This window comes from Lepidochelys kempii, chromosome 2 (genome assembly GCF_965140265.1).
Source record: "Lepidochelys kempii isolate rLepKem1 chromosome 2, rLepKem1.hap2, whole genome shotgun sequence".
Lineage (NCBI taxonomy): Eukaryota > Metazoa > Chordata > Testudines > Cheloniidae > Lepidochelys > Lepidochelys kempii.
This window is the reverse complement of record NC_133257.1, coordinates 3,791,818-3,805,625: the sequence shown is the minus strand read 5'-3', so window position 1 is coordinate 3,805,625 and position 13,808 is coordinate 3,791,818. Positions and strand designations below refer to the sequence as shown.

General features: G+C 46.3%; 1 protein-coding gene across 3 annotated transcripts in view; it reads left to right on the top strand.

The window, feature by feature from the left end:
• The window catches only part of ARHGAP39 (Rho GTPase activating protein 39), a 423,047-nt gene that overhangs the window by 130,037 nt on the left and 279,202 nt on the right, over positions 1 to 13,808 (top strand). For all 3 annotated transcript variants that reach the window (XM_073329927.1, XM_073329928.1, XM_073329926.1), the window contains exon 2: positions 1,838 to 2,272. In XM_073329927.1, the coding sequence (XP_073186028.1) occupies positions 1,838 to 2,272 (435 nt within the window). The remainder of the gene's footprint in view (positions 1 to 1,837; positions 2,273 to 13,808) is intronic.

The window sequence follows — 13,808 nt, the reverse complement described above, 5'->3', positions numbered from 1 at the left end:
ATCACCATGCATATCCGTTTCTCAAATGCAGCCACTGTTGCCGCATGCAGCCACCAGGGGCTTTTCTTGCAGGCAGAGCCTCTTTGGTAGTGATTGGGGGCGGGTAGGGGGTGGCGTGGGGGAGAGCAAAGCAGTGGCCCCTACCCCAGTGCTGCCAGCAGGGGCTGGGCCCTGCCACCTTCTGGAGCCACAAACACGGTAGGAGCACAGGGCCAGTGTGAGTTCCCCACCTTCCAGGTGGGACTCAGGCTTTGGGTTTCTGCCTCGGGTGGTTAGCAGCAGGCTCTGGCCTTGTGGTGGTGGGCTCCGTCCCCGAGATGCAGGGCTTCGGGCTCTGGCCCCGAGAATCCAGCCATGGGCTCACTCTCTGAATATTGCCCCTATCCTCTGCTGCCTCCTCAGCCTACCATTGCCCCTGGCTCCCTTCCTACCTCTCCATCCAGGGCTTAATTTGTCCTTGCTGGGGCTGAATAGGGCTGCTGTGAAAAGCGATATTAACAAATATCACTTTTTACCATAGCAGATTTACTAGCTAGAAAGTCGTCTTTTTTTTTTTTTAAATGGGGGGGGGGAAATATGCAAAGCAACTTACTTATGTTTCTGTTCCGTTTAGGTCCAGTAAAGAATAGACTGCTTTGTTTAATATTGAGTCTGCAAAAAACCCCTACATAAATAAATACATATGCACGTACACATCTCCAAATCATTGTAATTTGTTTTTCTTAAGGTTGGTTAAGTATTTTAGGAAAAATTGTCAGAGCAGCCACCAGCAAGAGTTGGTGGCCGCACTCTGAGGCCACCCAAAAATTTGTAGTGGGAACTCCTATGTAGAGGGTGGGAGGTGAGAGAACTCATGGAGGCTTTGTGCTCAGGAGACTCAAAACTAGCATAGCAATGGGTGCGGGAAGTCAAGACAAAGATATGGATGCTGGCAGAGCTTTGCTGGAGCCCAGGACTGAAATAGCAGGGTGTGCTCTCGGTGGGGAGTGAGGGCAGCAGCTGACTTCTGGGGGGCTTAGGAATGGAGAGGTAAAAGGTGCTGAAGGTGAGCATCGAGATTCATTGGCATAGATGTATGCTACAGCTCTTAGTAGCATCATATCAGCCTCTGTCCAATGTTTAGCTCTCAGTTTTCATGAGTACTAAACGCCTTCTCACAAACACCAGTTAAGCTGAATGTTGTCTGAAAGTCTGCAGCAATCCTGCAAAAAGGGCTTCTAAGATTCCCCTGGAAATAGATAAATGGGGCCAAATCTGGTGCTCAGGACTGCCGTTGCTAGTTGCAGTGGTTCTGTATTTATAGAAAGTGGCTCCATTTCCAAATTATGTATGGTTGTTGCTGGACTCTGCTCTCTCTTAGCATCACCTTTTTATTCCTCTGTATTTCTTTACTATTTGAGAGTGCAACAGCATGCTAAGCATTTCTCAGCCCAGTCTCTGCCCTGAAGAGTTTAAAGAATCTGAATAGACAATGTACTAATGAGTGTAGTAGGGTGGTGGTTCAGGAAGCTAGAGGAAAAGGGTGTCGGTGCTAAAATGTAGCACATCTGGTTAGTGCTTGGATTTAAAAAAACATGACTTTTAGATGGTCATCAGATTAGCTCATTCCCCTCTGTGCTGTGAGCTTGGGATGGGGCAAGGCCTTTCAGAAGGTATGCATTTAAGGGAGATTCACTGGAATCCATCGCTTTGTATAGGGAATAGTGCAGGCTAGGGTTTGGGAAAACCTGACTCGCATCCCCTCCCAAGCAGCCTTTGCTCTCCACCCTGCCTCCCCAGCTGGTTCTGGGCAATTGCTACAGCTTTTTAATTGTCCCTCTTTGTTTTTCTCCCTCAGGCTGGAATGGGTGGAAATCATAGAGCCTCGAACGCGGGAGCGCATGTACGCCAACCTCATCACAGGGGAGTGTGTGTGGGATCCGCCCGCTGGGGTCCGCATAAAGCGCACCAACGAGAACCAGTGGTGGGAACTCTTTGACCCGAACACCTCACGCTTCTACTACTACAATGCCACCACCCAGCGGACCGTATGGCACCGGCCGCAGAACTGTGACATTATCCCGCTGGCCAAGCTACAGACCCTGAAGCAGAACACAGAGTCACCGAGGGCCTCCACAGAGAACAGCCCTGGGCGGAGCAGCAATGTCAGCAGGGAGGGCAGCACCAGCTCCTCCCTGGAGCAGGAGCTGGAAGGCAGCGAGAAGGTGCAAGATCAGACGAGGTCAAACCGTCAGTCAGCCCAGTTTGCTGTAGTGAAAGAAGAACCAGAAAGGTAAAGCAGAGCTCTCTCTATGCAGCATGTGACAGACTGATGGGTAGTGAAATACCCTCAAAATAGTGAAATACCCTCAGCCAGGGCAAAGCTGTAATGAACTTGTGCTGCAAGCAACAGATACTGTGTAACCCACTCCTTCCCTGATGAGCTGGGACTAGAGCCCCAGATGGTAGGCAGCAGGCTCTGGCCATGTACAGCCTGAGCTAGAGCAGTTGTGTCCAAACTTTTTTCCTCTTACATCCTCCCTGCCCCCCTTACCAGTAAGAGAACGTGTCCACGCCACCCTGGGCTGGGAGTGGGGTCAGGGACTGGGTGGTGCTCCCTCCCTGATCCCCTGTGGGGGCTGGCCTGCACTCTGCCTCCACCCTTAATATTCCTCCACGCCCTCCTAATGGGGACTCCCCACACACACACACACTTTGTGGGGAGCTGTACTAGAGGATAGCTTTTCTAGCTAAAGTATTAATGGGCTGTGTGCAAGAGGGCAATGTCATTCAGTCATAAAGCAGTTATGTATTAGAGGAAGGGGTGTCACCCCCTCTGACTGCAGGGATACCTCTGTGCCGACCCGTAGGTGTAACTTAGTGCTGTCTCCTAAACACACTTAGGAAAAGCAATTTTCTAAACTTAGAAATGCACCATATTTCACAAAATGGAACAATCTCCCCATCAGACCAGTTTCCAAGGCAAGTGACTTTTATCCCTTTTCTGTACCTCGTTGCGAATACAGATTGCCTGGCTGATCTGTTTGTGCCGACTCAGGGGTTTTCCAGCAGGGGTGACTTTCTCTTTTAAAAAGGGGATTTTCAAATTGAATAAAAATATAAAGCCACATTTCCTGGTATGTGGGCACAAATAACTAACTGCGCTCTCCAGTCAGGCAGCTGCATTGCACCTTCTTTGCACCCCTCTTTTGAGTTATTGATTTACAGTTTAGATGCCTACTACCTATTTTTTCCCCCCATAAACTGTAGATTATTAAAATGTAAATAAACTCCCCAGCCACATGTCTGCCTGAAACTGCACTCTTGCCATTTGCAAATAATTAGCAGAGAAATTTGTGCTTGTAACTAGGGTTTTACTTTCTCCCAGTCTACATAACCGTGCCATGGCATGGCCTAGTGGTTAGACCCAGGGCTGGGTGTTAGACCTTCCGGGCTGTGCCTCTAAATTGGTGTGGTACCTTGGGGAAATCACTTACTGTGTCTGTTTCTCCATTTGTAGAATGGAGGGAGACCTGAGCTTTGTAAAAACCCTTGGAGCTCCTCTGGTGGAATGCACCATAGAAGTACTGAGTATAGTAGTGCTGGATTACCTGTACAGTGTGCTGCTGCATTAGTCATCTTACCGTGCGTGTGAGCACTGCTGCCTCTTCCTGGGAATTTGAGCAGTGTTCCTGTTATACCATCATCTTGTGGATGCAGTCTGCAGGCTATATAAACCCTTTTATTTATGTATTACTTACTACCTACAGAGGATATAAATGGGAGTTTTTTTCCTAAAAATGATCCCATTGTCAAACCTCTGGATATAATATTCATTCAGAGTTGTCATAGTAGCATCTACTAATTTCCCACCCTCCACTCATTCCAGCAATTACTACTGTTAGCAAAAAGAAAAGGAGGAAATTGTGGCACCTTAGAGACTAACAAATTTATCTGAGCATAAGCTTTCGTGAGCTACAGCTCACTTCATCGGATGCAGATTATGTTCAAATAAATTGGTTAGTCTCTAAGGTGCCACAAGTCCTCCTTTTCTTTTTGCGAATACAGACTAACACGGCTGCTACGCTGAAACCTGTTCTAAAGATGCAATCACCCTCTCTCCGGCTAAGTCTACTCTTGGGGCAGGTGGAGGGTGATTCTCAGCTCCTGTAAAGATATTCATGCTAGCTCTCTTCGAGAATAGTAGCATAGTCATGGTAGCGCAGGCAGCAGTGCGTGGTGGCCTGGGCTAGTCAACCACGTACAAACCTGCCTCGATCCCATGAGTGCCACAACTGGGGGCAGCTAGTCCATGCCACTGCTTGCTGCTTCCCGTGCGTGTGCAGATACACTACTATTCATAGAATCATAGAATATCAAGGTTGGAAGGGACCTCAGGAGATCATCTAGTCCAACCCCCTGCTCAAAGCAGGACCAATCCCCAATTTTTGCCCCAGATCCCTAAATGGCCCCCTTAAGGATTGAACTCACAACCCTGGGTTTAGCAGGCCAATGCTCAAACCACTGAGCTATCCCTCCCCTCCCCTTGATGAGAGCTAGCGCGAGTATGTCTATGCGAGCTGGGAATCCAGTCCCACCCCTAGTTTCCCTGAGGCTGCATCTACACTTGGAGCTATCATTTAGCTTGTCACTGTTTCCTGTGTTGATTTATTGTAACTTCCCCAGCCGTCGGCCTCCCTGATGCTCGTGTTGGCCCTCTACTGTCTATTCAAAATACAGCAGCCAACTTCATATTCTGGCTTGTCCATCATTCCGAATGTCTTACTCCTTCTTTGAATTCCTCTACTGATTTCCCTGGTCTGCCCCATCAAGTTCAAACTTCTTGTCTTCTCCTTCAAGGCACTGGCAACTCTGAGCCATCCCATTTATCCTCCTTTCTTCTTGAAGCCCCCTATCCCTCTGCTCTGCCAGTACCAACTGGGTCTTCCCGCATGCCCACATCATGCTTTCTTTATGCTTTCCCCCGACACATGGAATGCCTTCTCTGAACTGATGCCAGAGGCCACTACCTTCACCTCCTTCCAGTTCATTTCTCAAGTTACACTTCTGTGATGCCTACGAGGAACTAACCCACTGATGCTGAATGGGTGGAGGGGAAGTTGGTATAGTTGCTGTGTGTTTCATTTTAAAGTGTATATAAAAATCATACATAATTTTTGATTGCATTCCTCTCCTCCAGTCTTCGGATGTCATTTGTCATCTTAGATAGGCCCTGCCCTAGCTATGGGGACAGCACTCGGCATACTGAGGGTAACTACCAGAATAAGTAACTGCTCCATGCCCTGAAGGTCACTCACTACATCTGGTTTTTCTCAGGCTAATAGGGGAAGTGATCTACAGGTGAGTGCTCTGCCTCCAGATCCCCAGCGTCTGAATCCATGGACACTTAGTGCTAACACCCCATTGGGAACAGGGACTGGCAGTGGATAATCTAACCTAAATTGGAACAGGGTCAGGCTTTGTAGACCAAGATCACCACCTTAAATTGAATAATTTGCGTCAGTGCTAGCAAGGCATAACCCTTCTATAGCCCCAACCCCAACCAGACCTTCAGGGCTGTTGGACCTGTGACAAAGTTCCTGCTCTACCTTGGTCGGTCTTGCGCTTATTGGCGGATTTGCTCACCTTGGAGCTTCACGGCAGCCCTCAGCTTGGCCGTTTTTCTGAACCCACAGCCCAGGTCAACTCCTCGTGTGTCTGACCAGGAGTTGGGAGGATGGGGGGGAACCCAGGTTCTCTGGGTTCCAGCCCAGGGCCCTGTGCAATGCAGCTGTCTAGAGTGCCTCCTGGAACAGCTGTGTGACAGCTACAACTCCCTGGGCTACTTCCCCATGGCCTCCTCCCAACACCTTCTTTATCCTCACCACAGGACCTTCCTCCTGGTGTCTGATGATGCTTGTCCTCCTCAGTCCTTCAACAGTCCGCGTTCTCACTCTCAGCTCCTAGCGCCTCTTGCTCCCAGCTCCACACATGCACACCACAAACTGAAGTGAGCTCCTTTTTAAAACCCAGGTGCCCTGATTAGCCTGCCTTAATTGATTGTAGCAGCTTCTTGATTGGCTGCAGGTGTTCTAATCAGCCTATCTTAATTGTCTCCAGAAGGTTCCTGATTGTTCTGGAACCTTCCGTGTTACCTTACCCAGGGAAAGGGGACCTACTTAGCCTGGGGCTAATATCTGCCTTCTATTACTCTCCTATAGCCATCTGGCCTGACCCTGTCACAGACCTTAAGAAAGATAAATTGATCCCTTCGGCACTTACCTGGCCCTATGAACATAATATCTGAGCATCCCCAATCTTTTAATGAATTTACCCTCATAACGCTATAAAACATAAGAACCGCCATACTGGGTCAAACCAATTATCCATCTAGCCCAGTAACTTGTCTTCCAACGGTGGCCAGAGCTAGGGGCTTCAGAGGGAATGAACAGAACAGTCAGTCATCAAGTGATCCATCCTATCTGTCGCCCATTCCCTGCTTCTGGCAAACAGAGGCTAGGGATGGGTCAGAGCATGGTTTTGTATCCCTGCCTATCCTGGCTAATAGCCATTGATGGACCTATCCTCCATAAACTTATCTAGTTCTTTTTTGAACTGTTATGGTCTTGGCCTTCATAGCATCCTCTGGCAAAGAGTTCCACAGGTTGACTGTCCGTTGTGTGAAGAAATACTTCCTTTTGTTTGTTTGAAACCCGATGCCTATTAATTTCACTTGGTGATGCCTAGTTCTTGTGTTATGAGAAGGAGTAAATAACAGTTCCTTATTTACTTTCTCCACACCAGTCATGATTTTATAAGTCTCTATCATATCCCCCCTTAGTCATCTCTTTTCAAAGCTGAAAAGTCCCAGTCTTATTAATCTCTCCTCATATGGAAGCGGTTCCATGCCCCTAATAATTTTTGTTGCTCTTTTCTGTACCTTTTCCAATTCTATATATCTCTTTTTTGAGATGGGGTGACCACATCTGCATGCAGTATTCAAGATGTGATGTAGGGCAGTGCTATTATCCCTGGAGGACAGGACAAGAAATAATGAGTTTAAACTAAGCAAGCGATATTTAGGTTAGTCATTAGGAAAAACTGCCTAACTGTCAGGGTGGTTAAACGCTGGAACAAATTACTTAAGGAGGTTGTAGAATCTCTATCGTTGTTGGTTTTTAAGAACAGGTTAGATAACACCTGTCAGGGAGGGTCTAGATAATACTTAGTCCTGCCTTAGAGCTGGGGACTGGGTAGATGACCTATCAAGGTCCTTTCAGTCCTATATTTCTGTGATACTTTTCTCATTATACAGATGGGGAACTGAGGCGTATTGGCTAAGTGATTTGTCCAAGATCACACAGGAAGTCTGTGGCAAAACAGGGGCTGGAACTCAAGTCTCAAGTCCTAGGCTATCTTAACCAGTGAACCATCCTTTCTCTTTAATGAACAAATCTTCTAAAGTATCAGAGGGTAGCCGTGTTACTCAGTACCCACAAAAACAACAAGGAGTCCAGTGGCACCTTGAAGACTAACCGATTTATTTGGGCATAAGCTTTCGTGGGAAAAAAACCCACTTCTTCAGATGCATGGAGTGAAAATTACAGATGCAGGCATTATTATACTGACACATGAAGAGAAGGGAGTTACCTCACAAGTGGAGAACCAGTGTTGGCAGGGCCAGTTCAATCAGGGTGGATGTAGTCCACTCCCAATAATTGATGAGGAGGTGTCAATTCCAAGAGAGGCCAAGTTGCTTTTGAAGTGAGCCAGCCACTCCCAGTCCCTATTCAAGCCCAAATTAATGGTGTTAAATTTGTGAATGAATTTTAGTTCTTCTAAAGTTTCCCATTGACTCTCTGAAGCCCAAGAAAGATTTGGAAGAGAGCCAATCTGACCTCTCATTTGAATATGTACTTCCCTTTGCATTAGTAGATCACAAAGTGCTATATAAGAGCTATATGGTGGTGGCATTATTTATTATTACACTAAGAAAATTGCAGCAGCCCTCACTGCTAATATGGAAGTGCAGCTGCCAGAGACTATGGCTCCCAATACAGTATGTACTGGTGCATCTGCAGTAGCCTCTCTGCTCAAGATGGAAGCTTTGTCTGTTGGAATCTGTTACTTCTGTGGGGTGCACCTGTATATTAAACTGTGGTTTGTTCCTTTTCATGCCAGTTAGGCACAGCTGCTGTGAAGCTTGCCTCAGCAAACTGAAGTTTGGGCCGTCTCCCTGCAGAAGTGTGAAGCGTTAACTAGAATTGGAATGGGAGGCTTTCATTTTCTGTACAGATGGTGCTGTTTTTCTGCAGGCTGCAGCAGCATGTGCATGCTCAGCGGCTTCCTGAAAGAAAAGAGAGATCCATTTTCCTTTCAGCAGCAATACCCGCTCTTGTTTAGTGCCCGTCTTTACTGGTGCGTTGTTCTGCAGACTCTTAATGATCTGCAGTGTCAGAATTAAAGCCCCCACTGCTTCAAATGCCAGGTTGGTGTGCAGCAGGATGCAAAGGCTCAGGAGGGTGAAGTGAATGAAACTGGGCCTGGAAGTGAAAGGGCCTTACCCTGTAATGCTGGAAAATGGTAACGCTCTCTAGCAAGAGCCAGCGCCAGGCTGAGAGAGAACAATAAAACATAGGGTGGCTTCTTGGGAACTTTCTCTCCAATCCCCCATGCAATCTCCCTCCTCCCTTTCCTCCACAATTCATTAATGGCTCATGTACATTCAGAAAGTGAGTCCTAATTCCATAAGCATTGGCAAATGCACAGTAGGTCCTAAGTTACAAGTCGAAATAAAGGCACCAGGTCCAGATTCATCCTTGTGGAGTCCCCTCAAAGCTGTGTGAACTGTGGTGAAGGTGGAGTTTCACAGCACTGGAAACAGTATGGGAGCTGAAGCAGAATATCTGCCCTCTGTACCTGGAAATGGTTTGATGGCAACTTTGTCTCTCTATCCTGTGTCCTTGTGACAGAGGAGAGCTATAGCACTGCCATACCTGCCCAGGGCTGGATTGAAGCATAAATCCTGTAGGCCCATGGCTGGGGCCCCATCTCCTGGTGTCAAGTGCTTCTGGTAGACTATCAGCAGCTGTTTTTCATAAAAGCTGTTTCTAGCCCTTGTGACTGAAGAGCTTGCAAATATGACCAGAGTGTAACTGCTGCAGCCATTTCTGTCTGATTTTGCAGAGCCAGAGACAATAGGTCTGAGCGGGGGAAACTCCCCCTGCATCTGAGAGGGGGAAGTTAGCTCTAGAGATAGGCCAATACCTGATTTTTTTTTATTTTTTTATTTTTTTGGTTGTCAGGTGATTACAATGTATTTACTTGAGTCCAACTGAATCTGAAAAATTTTGGTGAATTGAAAAAGTCCATTTCAGATCAGACGGAACACGTTGTTTGAGCTGAAACTTCCTGTGTCCAGGCACTGGATTCACAAGACAGGAGGAGGAACTATCCCCCTTAACTTTTTAGGCCAGCAATTAGGGCACTCACCTGGGGTGTGAGAGACCCAATTCAAAACCCTGCTCTGACATAGGGATTTGAATCCTACCCCCTGTGTTGCCCTAACCACCAGGTGATAGGATTTTTTTTCTTTTTTCAAATAACCTATTTGTCTGAAAAACTTCACCCAACTCTAGTTAACTCCAAGACCTGCTGCCTTTTGGGACCAACTGGGAGCTATGAGTAGTAGGATAGTGTAGTGGGTGCAGCTAACCCACCCAGGCAGATGCATCCTGACTATGGGGTAAGTACGGGACGGGGCTGCTGTCATTTTATCTTCAGATGCCCTGTTGCTTCCTAAAGGTGGCAAGTATGAAAAGTACCACCCTGAAATCCACATCATCCAACTTTGGCTTAAATCTATTAATGCTGCTGGACTCAAGTGCCTTCCGATTTCAGTGGAAACACATTCCCCGTATTCACCACCCCCTTACATGAAATTATACCTGACTGCAGCAGTATGGCCTGAAAATTAAATATAGATAGATAAAAATCCTGAAACCCCCAGGAGAGAGGTGCTTTGCTGTTTGTCCACAAAAGGTGCTCTGCACTCGACTGCTCTATCAAGCATTCTTAAAACTACAGTACCAACCTGGTGAACTGAAGAAACAGATTGACAGAGCCAGAAGGGTAGCCAGAAGTCGCCTACTACAAGGCAGGCCCAACAAAGTAACAGAACGCCACTAGCCGTCACCTACAGCCTCCAGCGCATCAAGGATCTACAACCTATCCTGAAGGACGATCCCTCACTCTCTCAGACCTTGGGAGACAGGCCAGTCCTCGCTTACAGACAGCCCCCCCAACCTGAAGCAAATACTCACCAGCAATGACACAACACACAACAAAAACACCAACCCAGGAACCAAACCCTGCAATAAAGCCTGTTGCCAACTCTGTCCACATATCTATTCAAGGGACACCATCATAGGACCTAACCCTATCAGCCACACCATCAGGGATTTGTTCACCTGCACATCTACCAATGTGATCTGTGCCAGCAATGCCCCTCTGCCATGTACATTGGCCAAACCGAACAGTCTCTATGCAAAAGAATAAATGGACACACATCTGACATCAGGAATCCTAACATTCAAAAACCAGTTGGAGAACACTTCAGTCTCTCTGGTCACTCAATAACAGACCTAAAAGTGCCCATTCTTCAACAAAAAACACCTTCAAAAACAGACTCCAACGTGAAACTGCAGAACTGGAATTAATTCGCAAACTGGACAACATCAGATTAGGCCTGAATAAAGACGGGGAGTGGTTTGGTCATTACACAAACTAAAAACCATTTCCTCAGGCTAATTTCCCCCCCCCCCCACACTGTTACTCACACCTTCTTGTCAACTGTTTTGAAATGGGCCATCCTGATTATCACTACAAAAGTTTTTTCTCCCCCTCCTGCTGATAAAAGCCCATCTTAATTGATCTGTTTAGTTAAAGTTGGTATGGCAACCCCCATCTCTTCATGGGGGTGTGTGTGTATGTATCTATATCTAATCTTCCTGCTGTATTTTCCACTCCATGCATCTGATGAAGTGGGTTTTAGCCCACGAAAGCTTATGCCCAAATATATTTGTTAGTCTCTAAGGTGCTACAAGGACTCCTTGTTGTTTCTACTGCTCATGACTCTCAAGTGCACTGTGCAGCTCATTGCTCTGCCAGCAGTACCTTATGAAACTAGGATTGAGTCAGTTACTTGGTGTCCAAGGGTTAGTGGGACCTACGGTTAGCGCCTCCGGTTAGCACCTCCGGGGACAGGTCTGCCCTCAGTTGAGAGCTACCACTCCGAAAATTCCTAGAGCACTGATGTACTATCAGGGAAGGGGCGTTACTCTACTAGATCTTACTGCTGCACATTTTTCATCAGTGTCTCCACAGCATGGCAGCCTCTGGCTGGCACGTGGACTTTATTTACATTACAACTTTAATTTTAATGGCTTTGCTGCTGCCTACGGCGCCAGGCTCCTCGGAAAAACGCTGCTGATTGTAGCTGGTGGGGCGCTACATATGAGTGGGATTTGGACGGAGTGCGAGGCTGGATAAACACTACTGGGGTGCACACATGGGGACGCAGGGAAGCAGCAGTGAAACGTTAATATATTTGGCACCACTTCAATGGCTGTGAAAACTGGCACTTGAAAGCAAAAGAGTTTCAAGAGTGATCCAGTGCGTATGCTGTAATAGGTTCTCTTCATGGCTGAATACAGGTGTTGGCTATGCTGTCCATATGCAGGTTAAAATATAAGGGGAGGGGAGGGGAGAGTGGTTTCCTTTGCTTTGGAAAGCTAGGGCTTCCTGACAAATGAATGCTGGGAACCAGCAGGGGACCATGGCAGTGTAGTTTGTAGTGCAGTATTGTAGTCAAGTCTGAAGCAGAGGCAAGTTGTTGTTTTGGAAACATGTGGAAACCATTCTAAAGGGTAAAGCCCTCGGAAATAGCCTGCAGGGACCAATCCTGTGCTGGCTGAGTGGCAGGCTGGATGACCTGATGGATCTGTTCCAGCTCTGATTTCTATGATTCTGTAGCGAAGCACAAACGAGGAAGGAAGGGTGACTGCAGTCAAGGCTCTTTCATGGGAAGGCCTCCAGTGGCAGAGATCTCATCTCTAGAAGTGACCGATGCTTTGGTTCCTGAAGAAGATAAACTTAAAGAACAAGAGAGCCGTGCAAATTAAAAATTGATTTTTTGATTGCTGTGATAGTGGCTATGAAGGGCAGAGCCAGTCCAGGCATCTGTGCTGCTGAACTCCTCTAACTGCTCAGAGCTCAGTGTGTTCTGCCTTTTATTGTGGTTTCAGAACATTAGTAACTTGATGGGCCTTATTTTTCCACCTTGTGCTCATAAAATTATAACCATATCTTAACTCGTGTCTTTTGACTGATACCAGAATGAACCTTAAACCTTAACAAACATGCTTCATACATATAACAATGCTGAACACTCACATGGGGCTGTCTAGACATAGAAAAATATACAGACATGACCAGCCTTCAGAGGGAGGGAGCTAAGTATTCTCTCTATTTCAGCTGAGGCAGAGAGGTGAAATATCGCATCCCAGGTATTGCAGAGTCAGTGCTGAAGCCAGGACTAAACTAGGCAGTTCCTGGCTCTTAGTAGGGTCTAATGGACTGAGCTGAACAGAAGCCAAAAAAGCACAGTAGCACGTATAGACTGATTTGAACAACAAAGCATTTGAAGATCTGCTTATTTCTTTTTTCCCCTCTTCTTTTTAAAATCTTTGGTTAGATATAAACACCCACATTTTCAAAGCATGGCACAGGATTTCAGCTAACGAGACTCCCATTTAAAGTGCAGCTAGTTTAAACCAAGGCCTGTTATTTGGAAGATGTCCCTGAGTCATGATAAAGTCCAGAAGTCTGCTTTATAGCAAGCAGAGATGTTAGACTTGAACTGAAGTTTCTCTTGAGGAATCCGTTCTTATAGGCTTGTGATATATTGTCTTAATATGTGGCTGTCTGGTCCTAAATCTAGATATACATTTTCTTTTTACAGGCAGTAAATATGCATTAACATTCACAAGACCATTTCTAGCCAAAAAATATGTAGCACCATAGATGGGCACCTGGCACTGTAAGGCAAGGGGCTAAACTCCTTACAAGTGTAAGTTGGTGCAATGCCACTGACTACAGTGCTTACAGCAGTGGTGAATTTAGTCTGAGGGGCTTATGTTAGACTTAAGGAAGACCAACAAATTATGGAAAGTGTGGGTAAGACAATTAGGTTCTCCATCTTTTGCCCTGCTTTATACTTTCTTACCAAACCCTGTTTGCTTTTCCAGCATCAGCCCCATTGGGGTGTAAATGACACCAGTGGAATTAGTGTCTTGCTTATGGTAACTTACCCTAAACTTTAGCTTGTTAGCCTTAAAAAGGTACCATGTTATATCCCTAAAAGGGTAGATTATAAAATCTGTCAGAGCTAATAGTCTCAAGACTTGCATTGAATATTTTGCTTCATTCTTGGTTTTCCTTCTTTTATAATTTGGAAAAGGCTCTGCTATAGTTACTGGCCTATCTTTCAAAGATGTGACTGAGCTCCTGTCCTCTGTCAGGTAGCCCTAAATCCTTGGAGAACGCTTTTATGTGGGGCAGAGAAGATGTGAAGCCTGTTTTTGGGGCATCATGTGGCTGCCACAGATCTATCCTCTGTGGGTATTTGTACAAGTCTGCCATGCAACAGAATACTGGACAGATCCTCAGATCTCAGTCTGGACTAGGGGGGTATAAATGATACATTTATATTTAAATGAAAGGCAGATCTATCTGTGTATACCCCCTTCCTCCACGCACACACACCCCTC